Consider the following 12,433-nt stretch of genomic DNA (forward strand, 5'->3'; position numbering starts at 1 on the left):
CAGCAACCTCCAACTCCTGGGCTCAAGCAAGTCTCCTGCCTCAGCCTCCCAAGCAGCTGGGACCACAGGCGCCAGCCACAACGCCCGGCCATTTTTTTGGTTGCAGCCATCATTGTTGTTTGGCGGGCCAGGCTGGGGATTCGAACCCGCCACCTTAGGTGTATATGGCTAGCGCCTTAACCGCTTGAGCCACAGGCGCCGAGCCTGAAGTTTAATTTTGAATCTCTACTTTTCCAGGGGCTGTGAGAACCTCCTCCAAACCTATTGCCCACTGGTCTCATTTTCCCCACTTTTGAAACAGAGAGCAGCTTATTGAGTAGGTTCCCAATAGAAGTGATATAGGAATACAAGGAATGAGGTTTGTGGAGACTTTTCCTTAAATTCTCTATACCTGGTCAGTCTACAACATTAAGTGTTTGCGGAGGGATTACCATCAGTACTTATAGAGCTGTCTTAAGAGACCCGTCTTATCTTAATTTTCCCAACTTTGGACACTCACAGTTAAGCTGAACCCAGAGAGCAGTAAGAAAATGAAACCAGACCTAGTGATCAGTTCATTCATTTCTGAAATGGGTGGATCAACCACCACCCATCCCTGGGCACCAGGTGAGACTAACTCAAGCTCCACTTTTACCACGTATCCTGCTAGAAAGGCATTAATAAACACGTGATGTTGAAAATGTCAGCCACTGCTAAGACTTGAGAATTCAACTGCCTAACTTGCTGGGTGAGGTGGTACCAGTCTTTCTCTGGTCTTCCTTCATCTTCAAAGTAAGGGAGCAGAGGCAGGATTTTCTCTGCACCCAACCCACAAGAGCCCACCTTTCTCCCTAGGCCTCTTCCAGGATTTTTTTTTCAAGTTCCTAAGACTGAAATGATCAAGTTAGGGCCCCCAGGTCCAAGAAGGGCATTTCCCTAAATCCAGCAATGTGAGAAAAAGTATTAGCACTTAAGGAGAGACAAATATCTAATCAAATTATATGCACAACTGTTTAAAAATCGTTTATTATGCAAAATGTTAACTTTTATAAAAAGTTTAATATACATCGCATTGTTACAGAAAGTCACCTTCCTGCAAAAAAGGTACAAAAGCTATATACTCTATTATAGAGTTCATAAATCAGGGCAACAGAGCCTCTCTCCAAGGAGACCAGAAGACCAGCTCTACCGTCACCTTGGCAGAGTTTGGAGAGTAGCCTCCCCCCACCCCCACAGTCTGACAGTCCTTAACACTTGGGGGTGGGGTGAGGACTGGGTGATGTTGCCCAGCTGGTGGCCAGAACTAGCTCTGGCTCTTCAGGCCACCCAAGTTCACAGTCCTCTCCCGGGCACCAGTTCTAGCCTCCAGTCAGGGGTTTGGGGAAGTCGAATGGACAGGGCGAGGTTGGAGCCCATCCATGCCCACGAGTTTCCGGCCGGAGAGGTTCCTGGGGTCCCAGGCGGAACGGGCGCCAGCACCTGCGTTCTGTGCGGGGAAGAAAAGACCAAGGAGCAGTCAGTTTCCGCCCAGCGCGCCGAGGCGGGGGCCGTCCGCAGACTAGCCGGCGCCAGGGAGGAAACTTGGTCTCTACCTCCAGCTGATAACTCCGCGCCCCACGCTGTCCCCACCCAATTGGCGCCAAAGACCACAGGCGGAGCTTGCACTACCCTCCCCTTTAGAATTGACACTAGTTGGGAGGGGGGTGAGGAAGACACAGCTCCCTTTACAACTCCAAACAGAAAGACTATTTTATTTAGTCGCACCCGCGTCTACTTTTCCGGATCTTTGGCCACTGGGGGAAGACAAGGGCAACGTGCATTTAAGACTTAAATGCACATCAGATGGAAACTGATTCTGCCATTCATTTGGTGCGACCGTGGCCTAATCATTCGTCCCTCTTTGCTTCAAATTTCCCTAAACCGGGGGGCGTCAATCCTTTAAAAGGTCTGCCAACTCTAGAATTTGCCGTTTAAAGATCCCTCTCTCCCAGAAGGTGAGAACGCTCACCTGGAGGTGCCAGGACGGCCAAGTCAGTGGCAGAAGTTCCTCTTGTCGTTGGAGATCACAAGTTCCGGAGCGAGCTCCGCTGTCTGATAAAGAAAAGCAGATAATTATTTAAGGCAATCGAGAGGTACGGGGGTCCCGCAATATCCCTACCCTACCCGGGCGTTCAGTCCCGCCCCGGCAACGAAGCGCACCTGGATGGGGAGATGCGGGCCGTCTGGGGGTCCAGGGGCCGGTTCGGCCAGGACCACCTGCAGGTCGAGGATGTAATCGATGACGCGCTGCAGGATTTCCACCTGGCTAAGCTGAGTGCCTCGTGGGACTCCGGGTACCAGTTCCCGCAGGCGCGAGTAGCAGTGGTTCATATCGTCCAGCAAGCTCAGCGGCTCCTCGGCCGCGGGGCCCTTGCTGCGGCCCCGCGCGATGGCCAGACTGCGTTCCGATAGGCAGCACACCGCCTCGTAGCAGCCGCGCACCGGGCTCAGAGCCTTCATGTTGGGGAATAATGCCGGAAATGCGAACAAGACGAAAAAAATCCACAGAACCCTAGAAGTAGCTTGCAGTGCACTCACGCGCACCTCGGCGCATACTTATAGAGCCCTCTTCGAAGCCACGCCCCTTTATTCAGAACAGTCCGCCTGGGCCCCGCCCCTGCCGGCCCTGGGCGTTCACAGCCCGCTTAAATTGCAAACAGCCTTCCTCTGGCTGGTCTGACGCCGAAGACCGCGGAGTCGCGGATTCAAAGAATGAGGAAGCGCTGATACTGGGGAGAGGCGGGCCTCTTCGCCAGCAAGGATTTAAAAAAAAATCACTCCAAGCCATTAACTTTAAAAATTTGCCTTTTCCTGGCAGTGGCCCAGATCTTTGAGCTCCCCTGCCCCCTGCCAGTCAGGCCTTAGCCCAACACTGGTCCGAACGCACAGCTTCTCCGAGGTCATAAATCCCTGAACAGCAAAGAAGCTTTTTTTTTTTTTTTAGGCAAAAGATTTTTCAAGGGAAACTTGTAAGGAATTAGTGCCGCCTTGTTCCCCAATTTGCTGTTCGTCTGACCTCCAGACTCACTGGCGTCAGGAATTATCTTGTGACCAGAGGGAAAAAAAATTAATTGCGGTGAAGCTGAGGTTACAATGAAGAAAACAGATTTGGGCTAGGCGCTGAGATTGCAGGAGGAGGAGGGAAAAGGAGGTTTGAGCAAAGAACACTTTATTTGAGCAACCGTGGAAAAGAAAAAAGGAAGAAGCAAGCAGCCTGAGTCCATACTTTTTGCATGGAGGCAAAAAAGAGTTAAGGCCTTCTGCCCTGTGAACTCCGTAAGGAACCAAATGTATGTCCAGTTGTGCTTTGGAGATGAGTTTGATTATATTTTTGGGCAGAGTTTTAATATGGGAGAACGGGTAGACAGATTTCTAACTAAACCTTTTTAGACGCTCCCCATCAGGTCATCAGATCTTTTTTAACTCTCCCCACCCCACTTTCCATACACCTCTGGGCAGAAAACAATGCAATGTCACTGCTCTATTGTCTGTTCCTTTCTGCTATGGAAGAACAGGCCACCTGGAGTTGATTATTCTTAGCCCTGCTCCAGCTCTGAGATACCAGGAAAGGGACCAGAGGGCAGGCAAGCTATATTTCCAACAGGACCATTAAGCTCAGTATTCTGGGGTTGTCTTCTTGTCCCCGGAAAAAGACTTTTGGGAATCTGCAGTTCTGAGATGCTGCTTTCCATCTTGGAAATGACCAAGTGGGATTTCCCCCAGTGGTTGCTTTGTTCATCAATCAGTTAGTAAATATTTATGGAGTTGCTTCACATAAAACAGTGGCTCCTGCTTCTCAGATTGTCACAATTTGGGGAGACAAGATTAACACAGGAAACAATTAAGAGTGCAGTAGTGTGTGGTACTGATTAATAGGCCAATGGGAGTGCAGAGCTAAGTAAAGTCCCAAACCATTATAGTGGAAAGGACGCTGGTCTGGGAATCAGCAGCCATGGGTTCAGCACGCTAACTTTGACAATAATTTGTCATGTCACCTTGAACAAGCCCAGGTACCTGGCTTTAGTTGCCTTGTGAGTAGATGGTGCTAAGTGATTATTTTAAATCCTTTCCAACTCTAGAAGTCTAAGACTTTATGAAATTTGGACAGGCAATGTGGAATGGCAAAGGGCCCAGAAAAGGGATATAAGGCATGTCCAGTGTCACTCCATAAGTAATAGCAGAGCCAATCTTGAAGCCGCATTCTTTTCCATCCCACCTCAGGGCTCTTTGTCTGAAGAAAGAGGTTTCAAAATATTTCTTCCTGGAATATTAATTTCTTTTTTTTTTTTAGAGACAGAGTCTCACTTTGTCACCCTTGGCAGAGTGCTGTGGCATCACAGCTCACAGCAACCTCCAGCTCTTGGGCTTAATGAATTCTCTTGCCTCAGCCTCCCGAGTAGCTGGGATTATAGGCGCCTGCCAAAATGCCCGGCTATTTTTTTGTTGCAATTTTGGCTGGGGCCGAGTTTGAACCTGCCAACCTCGGTATATGGGGCTGGTGCCCTACCCACTGAGCCACAGGCGCTGCCCCTCTTACTGGAATATTAATGTTTTCAAAAACCGCCTCCTTGGTGGCACCTGTAGCTCAACCCGCTAAAGCGCCGGTCACATACACAGGGCTGCCCAACAACGACAACTAAAACCGAAAAATGAGCTGGGTGTTGTGGCGGGCACCTGTAGGCCCAATTACTCGGGAGACTGAGGCAAGAGAATCGCGTAAGCCCAGGAGTTTGAGGTTGCTGTGAGCTATGACGCCCAGGTACTCTACCCAGGGCAATAACTTGGGGCTCTGTCTCAAAACAAACAAAAAAATGCCTCCTTAAGAAAGGGAGAAAACCCGTGAGCAAAAAAGTTAGTCTTACATGCTACAGAAGTCAAGAGCCAGCTCTTTAGTCATGGGAAGAGAAAAATGGTGGCAATGGGGACTCCTGAATGACTGAACAGATCCTTTCTTTTCACCTTGCAGACTTCTGTGGCTTGTGGAAATGGTCAAGCTCAGGAGGTTCTAGAAAAATCATTAGGCTTCAGGGCCAGGCAGGTTTACATTCAAATCTTTTTACTAATTACGTGAACCTTGTGAACCTTAAATTAACCTGTGACTTAATTTTCCCATCTATGCAATGGAAGGAATTAGATTTACATCATTCAATAAGTAATTATTGAATGCTTCTTCTATGCTAGGCCCTCAATCAGGCGCTCTCCTAATTTCTTAGATTCTTTGGTGCCTGGGGGGCCGGCACGGGGCCAATTGTGTGGTAGGTGCTGGGTCTCACCAAATCCTCCTCCTCCTTTTCCCCTCCTTCCTTACTACCATGCCGCCTCAGGCGTGTATAGGGTTTATTGTTTGTAAATCACCTTCACATTTATCATTTCCCAGGGTACTTCCAGTCTGATATGCCCAGAGGCTGTGTGAAAGCAGGCAGAAGGATGCAGCGGGGTTAACGAGTAGAAGTCTGTCCTGTCCCCGCCAATAAACTGCAGTATGCCCTCGGACAAATTTCGTTTCTTCCTGGGCCTCATTTTCTAGGGAAAAAAAAAAAAAAAAGGCTGGATGGGAGAGGTAACAAACCTTTAAGGATCCTCTCCTCTCTTAAGATTCTAATTCTGAAAGAAGCAGGTTACGGTTGGGGACACTGAATAGAGTTTAAACCCAGGAGACTTCTTTTTCCCAGCAGCAAACTGGACAGGCTAGCTCAGGCCTTCTGCAACTTGTTTAGCGGTGGCGGGGCCTCAGCCTCTTATTCCAAACGCCTCTGAACTTTCTGTTCCCAGTTCTGCTCCTTTTACCAGCTTTTTCCCCCCTCTTGCATTTTTTATTTTTATGAAAGGATGTCATTAAGGCTTTTGTCTGCGCTGTTTTTGTTTCAGAACTTTTCTCACAATCCTATTTTTTGTTGAGGAATCCGCTCCTTTGCCCAGCTGTGGGTCCCGGTCCCACAGCTGTGTTGATCTAAGACTCAGCCCCAGACAGCCTGGCGCCAGGGTGGGACGTCATGCGTTCACACAGGGATGCGTGTCCCAGGCAACCTTTCCTCGGGCAGTCACCGGCCGGCGACTGCCTCCCCCACCAATGAACGCCCGACACCCGAGAAAGGGGCGGGGTCTGCACCGCCTAGACCCGCGAGCGGCTTGTGAATTGCAGATGCTGAGAACTTGATAATGTTTCTTGAATTCGGGCCCTTTAAAGTCTTTTCCTCCTCTTTCTCTTTTACTTCTTTTTCTTTCTTTCTTTTATTCTCTTTTTTCCCACCTTCTTTATCTATATATGTATATATATTTTCTTCTGCTGCTTTTGTTCTTTAACTATCTCCTCCCAGTGTCAGGAATCATTTTGTAAGCATTTCCAGGAACTGAATCTTTTTCTGCCAAAATAAAAAAAAAAAAAGAAAGAAAAGAAAAAGATTGTGCTCTCCGAGTTTTTGAAGAGTTGGCGGATCTACTAAATTATACTCTTTTGTTTTTAATATTTTTTAAAGTGGTGGTAGTGGGGTCTTCTGGGTTGTTGATTTCTAAGCCAAAGTAATGATGATGAGGATTGCAGATGTCTTTTTGCGATTGAGCTTCTATCTTTTTCCCATTTATGCTGTAGAAACGGGGATCCTGGGGACCTCAGAAACTTGCCAAAGTATACTTGGGATGTCATTGGCTGGCCTGTGGCCAGAAACCAGACCTCCCCCCCACCCTTCATTTGACTCCCAGTCCAATCTACCCCCAACTCATTAGCATGAAAATGGTCTGCTGTGGTCTTAGAACAGTCCCAGATGCTGCATTTCCTCATCTGTACCTGTTGTTCTTAGGTTGCCTGTGAAAGTATGCTGATAACTTTGCAGCCATACACATAGAAGTTATCTTTCCACCTTCTCCCCTCAGTGAATCTGGACCCCAGAGTATTACATGAGTCTCAGGTGACACAAATAAAGCAGAAGGGATTCAGAATCAATATCAGGTTCAAATCCTTGCCCAGACTACCTACTTTTCCTCTGCCTCAGTTGTCTCCTCTATTAAATTGAGAGAAAAATAATATCCATCCTCACAGCTGGGAGGATCAAAGGGGTTAAGGGATAGAAAGTGCTCTGGGAACCAGTTAGTTATTTTTATGTGCGGTGATGTGATGTAGCACCTGTAGATTTAGGATATGTAGGCTCTGTGCCTGTGGCTCAAGTGTCTAAGGCGCCAGCCACATACACCTAAGGTGGCGGGGTTGAATCCATCCCAGGCGCCAAACAACAATGACGGCTGCAACCAAAAAATAGCCAGGCATTGTGTTGGGCACCTGTAGTCCCAGCTATGTGAGAGGCTGAGGCAGGAGACTCACTTGAGCCCAAGAGTTGGAGGTTGCTGTGAGCTGTGATGTCATAGCGCTCTACCCAGGGGAACAGCCTGAGGCTCTGTCTTAAAAAAAAAAAAATTAGGCTATGTGGTGCCAGCTAAATTTAATGGTTCCTGCTGAGGCTATTCTTAGGAATGTGGGCAACACTGAGAAGGGGGATGCGGGGAACACCTGGATCCAAGGCACTAGTCCTTTATAGACGTGGGAATATCAGGACTTCCAAGATGGGCTACTTCACAGCTCAGAAGCATCATTATCATCTCTGTCCATTGAGTCCTGTTTGCCTTCTCACTCATTTTCGCATTGACCCATTTTTATAGGCAGAGGCTTAGAGAAGTTAATGTGCTTGCCCAAGGTCACACAGCTAGTAAGTAGCAGATCCAAGTTTTGTACCCAGCTCTCCAAAGCGTATGTCCTTCTGCACCTTTGCTTTCTCTTTGCCCTTCTAAAGAACTTCCTGGTGAGGTAGCTTGGATCAGAGACTCTTTTCCCTATTCTACCAGATAGGGAAGAGGAGGGTGGGGATGCTGTCCACTAGGTAGGAGGACAGACACTGAAGTGTTGGATATGAGGAAAAACATTGTTTTCTATGCAGAGAGACTCATTAGAAAACATTAGAAATTTGAAAGTTCCCTGCACTATCACAAATACTTTACTGTCCATGCTTTAAGAGGTCTTTTTTTCCTTTTTTTTGCAGTTTTTGGCCAGGGCCTAGTTTGAACCTGCCACCTCTGGTATATGGGGCCACAGCCCTACTCCTTGAGCCACAGGCACCACCTGCTTTGGGAGGTTTTTATTCTTAAAGTGCAGAATGACTGCTCTTGTTTCTAGGAGTCAGCTTTGGAACTGAGTTCCTCCTTCTTTCCTTTCCCTCTTCCCACCCAAAGTCAGCCTACCTTCTTCCAGCCACAATACCTTGAAGGTAACTAATCTCTTACTTCAGTAGTTCTCAACCTGTGGGTCGGGACCCCTTTGTAACAATGAAAATACATCCTGCATATCAGATATTTACATTATGATTCATAACAGTGCAAAATTAGTTACGAAGTAGCAACGGAAATAATTTTATGGTTGGGGGTCACCACAACATGAGGAACTGTATTAAAGGGTCATGGCATTAGGAGGCATTAGAAAAGCTGAGAACCACTGCCTTACTTCAATGCGTAGTGGTGACCATGGGATATTCAAAGACTGGCTTGGCATCTAGGGTGGAAGAGTGGGCAGGAGGGGAGTTTATTTTCTGAGGACCTGTTATGTGCTGAAGGCTTTATACATTCTATCTTGTATAATCTGCCCCAGGGTTTTGTTTTTTCTTTTTTGGTTATTATTATGATCGTTTTCTATACAAAGATACTGAAATTCAAAGATACTTGCCCAAACAGCTGGTGGAGTGGATAAAACATCAACAAGTAGGCTTTGAACCCAGGCCTATTGCTCAACCATGGATACCAAGATAGGGACATTTGAGCTGCTCAGTGTCCGGACATGAAAGCCCAGAGTATTACTATTTCCCAAGCACTTTCATTCATGATTTCACTGAACCCTCCCAATCACCTTAAGGGGCATGCAGTTCAGATGCTTTATTATCAAGTCTTCTTTGTCTCCCTGATCTCAGTGCCTCTCACAATGCCTGCCAAAAAGCAGGTATTTAGTAAAGATGTACTGAGTTTAAGCTCCAGTCCAGTGATTACTTTGGGGAGACCACTTAGAAGAGGGATTTAAAACTCAAATGCAGAATGTGCTGGATGATTCTGATTCTATGACTCCCAGGCATAACTTTCTTTGTTGCGGATAAATGTTAACAATTGGATTTGGAGCCCACTCATGGGGGTTCAGGAAAGACATTAGAAAGAAGATGGGGCCCAGGGCAAGAAAAGACGAAGGGAAAAAGAGGCCTTGGAAAGCAAATGTTCACCCTGTCCAGATATTGTCTTGCGTTGGCCTAGGTCCCAGCAGCAGTTCAAAGGCTGGAGGGTAGGGAGGTTGGGAAGGGAGGGATCTGGCCTGGGACAGAGCTGACCCTGCCAGAGAGGAAAGGGCTTCCCTACCCCCAGCTGGGCCAGTGCTTTTCAGTAAGCTGGAGATACAGGGGTGCCAGAAAGCTGAGGCAGGGGCTGCAGCTCAAGGAGAGCCTCCTGCTGGCGGCAGCTGTCCCTGAGTGTCCTCATTACGGTGGCCCGAGCAACAGCAAGCTTTTTTTGCTGAGCGCCACCCCTGAGCTAGATATTTTACGTGTGTTACCTCCCTTAGTCCTCATACTATTGAGGCTCAGAGAGGTTAGGTGATTTTTCCAAGGTCTCAGAGTCTAGAACTTATGCTTTGACAGAAAAAAGACAGGTCACCCACCACAGGGAGAAAGGAATCAAATACTGGAGACTGGGGAATAAGGGAGTGTCTTAAATCAGGAATGAAAAGGGAGCGTCTTAAGTCTCTAAAGTGTGTTCCCGACTGTATGTTGTTCGCCCTCACTGGATGCGGGCCGTCCTCGGGTGTTGCGTGTCTGGTCCCCTGGGTGAGAGTGTATGTCTCTCTCGCCCGTTGCAATGTGTGGTGTGTCCCCCAGAGCGCTGTGGCCGCGGGCCTGAGTATGTGATCTTCTCTGGGCCTGCGGCCGTCTCTCTTGTGTGTGCATCAGTATGTGTCCATCTTCGTCCTATCTCCGGGCCAGGTGCAGAACAGGGCCAGGAGGACAATGGGCTCCAGCGCCCGGGTGGCCTTTTCCTCCACTCCCTCACCCGCCACGACCCTCCCCTCCTGCACCCCGAGCCCCGGCTGCCCCACCTCGGCCCTGCCCGACCCTCGCGGCCCTCCCCGCTCGCGCCCCTATGGCCCCCATCCCGGCCCTGCCCGATCCTCCCCGCGCCCCGGCGGCCCCCACCCCCGGCGGTCCCGGGCGCGCAGCTGCGGGACACACAATCGCCGGCGCCCCCTCCCCGCCCCCCGCGCAGCCCCTCGTCCAACAAAAGCCGCTTTCTTTCCCCACAACAGATTAAAGACCAGGAGGGGGTGAAAAATAGCTTCTCCAGCCACTGGCGGGGGAGGGGTGCGGGGAAAGCTGGGGCTTTGGGGACTCTTTGATAGCTAGTGTGTGGGAAACCCGAAGGAATGTGGCTGCGCGGACCGCCGCGGCGGGGCCCGGCGCCGGCAGGAGGATCCGCCCCCAGGATCCCCGGGACGCCCCCGGCCCCAACGGCCCCGGCGTCCCCACGCCCCAAGCCCGCGGCCGCGTAGAGCGTCTGTCTCTCTGTCCCCCATCCCGCCCCTGCTCTTTCTGTCTTTCCCCAGATTCTAATTTCTCTCTTCCTACTCTTCCTTCTAATTCTTCTCCTTTCCATGAGTTCCCCTTTTATCCTCCACCTCCCTCTCCATCCCTTTTGCTCAATTCTGTTCTCTTCGCCTCCCTCGCACGTCTTTATCTTGATCTGCACAGTCTTTCTTTCTCTTTGTCTCGGTGCCTCTTTGTTTCCACATCTCTGTTACTCGATGGCTCCATCTCAGTGCCTCTGGCTGAGACTCTCATGGGTTGGTGTGGAGGCAATGATGGATTTAGCACAGTCCATTGGAAGGTCTGGGAAGAGGGAAGCTGGGATGTGAACAGTTTGTATTAATGTCCCTCTCCCTTCACACACGTGAGTGCAGATGGCCTTCCAGTAGGAAAAGTCTGGAGGAGCCCAGATAGAGGGCAGAGTGGAGCCTTGGGGAGGCCTGGCCAGTTAGACCAGGATGGAGTAGGAATGGGGCTCTTGGAGGCCTATTTTGAGCCCAGTATAATTCAGCCTCTGAAAGGAATTCCTGGCCCAGGACCGGATGGTGGCCTTGGGACCTGATGGGAAATGGGTTGGGTCGCCTGGCCCCCTCCTCTCTCTAGTCCTTGGAACTGGCTTGGGGGAGGAAGAGGGTTGGTCCAAGACAAAGGGCTTCCAGGTGGCTGAGGGTGGAGACCTTCCATGTGAAGACAGCGAGGTAGTGGGGGTGGAGGGAGCTCAGCTTTGGATCCTGGAAACCAGCTTTTGCACTTTGCTTTGCAACCTGTCCCAGGACACCGGGCATATCCTTTCTCTTGTCAGTTTCCTTACCTGTAAAAGGAGATGTTTGTTGAAATCAGTGGTCCTCAGCCTTTTTTTCCCATCCACAAAGCTTAAGATCTGATTTATTCCAAAGGCATTGCTTATATTAATTAATCTGCTTTCTCATTTTCTATTTATGAAAGGCAAGCATTCAGTTAGAGTATCTGATTAGCATGATTCATTACCATGCAGAACTGGTCTAATTCAAAGAACAAAGGCACCCCAGCCAAAAGCACCCCAGACCCCTAAACAAAGATACCCCAACTCCAGCCAAAAACACCCCAGACAGATCCCCAAAGTTTTCAGTGTTTCAGTAGCATGTACAGCAGAATTCCATGGATGAGCATGGGCTTTGGAGTCAGGCAACTTGGGTTTCTGAATCTGCCAATGTCTAGCTATGACCTTGGGAGGTCACACCCTCCCTTAGTTTATCTGTAAAAAGGAGGTGAGATATTCATCATATTCACTCCACAGGATGGTGGTGAGCATTATGTTAGATAATAGATATCAACATGTAAGAAATAGTTGCTCAGGCTGGGTATGGTGGCTCATACCTGTAATCCCAGCACTGAGAGGCCAAGGTAGGAGGATCACTTGAACTTAGAAGTTTGAGGCCAGCCTGAGCATGTCTACTAAAAATAGAAAGACTAGCCAGGCGTAGCTGTAGTCCCAGCTGCTCAGGAGGCTGAGGCAAGGCCCAAGAGTTTGAGGTTGCCGTGAGCTATAAGCCAGGGCAGTCTAGCAGGGGGAAACAGAGCCAGATGCTGTCTCAAAAAACAAACAAACAAATAAAAAACAGCATACAGGCTGGGTGCCTGTAGCTTAGTGGCTAGGGCACCAGCCACATACACCAGTGCTGGTGGGTTCGAATCCAGCCCGGGCCTGCCAAACAACAATGACAACTACAACCAAAAAATAGCTGGACATTGTGGCGGGTGCCTGTAGTCCCAGCTACTTGGGAGGCTGAGGCAACAGAATCACTTAAGCCCAAGAGTCTGAGGTAGCTGTGAGCTGTGAC

At 49.2% G+C, this 12,433-nt stretch overlaps 1 protein-coding gene across 1 annotated transcript; it reads right to left on the bottom strand.

The window, feature by feature from the left end:
• Positions 1-983: 983 nt before the first annotated feature.
• ID3 (inhibitor of DNA binding 3, HLH protein) lies at positions 984-2,847 on the bottom strand. The gene is made up of 3 exons (XM_003799751.2): positions 2,179-2,847; positions 1,988-2,070; positions 984-1,465 (listed from the first exon to the last, which is right to left on the bottom strand). The coding sequence occupies exons 1-2, from the start codon at positions 2,476-2,478 to the stop codon at positions 2,011-2,013; spliced, it is 360 nt and encodes a 119-aa protein (XP_003799799.1). The 5' UTR covers positions 2,479-2,847; the 3' UTR covers positions 984-1,465; positions 1,988-2,010.
• Positions 2,848-12,433: the final 9,586 nt, after the last annotated feature.

The sequence above is a fragment of the Otolemur garnettii genome, unplaced genomic scaffold, assembly GCF_000181295.1.
Source record: "Otolemur garnettii isolate 467f Iridium unplaced genomic scaffold, OtoGar3 scaffold00156, whole genome shotgun sequence".
NCBI classification, from domain to species: Eukaryota; Metazoa; Chordata; class Mammalia; order Primates; family Galagidae; genus Otolemur; species Otolemur garnettii.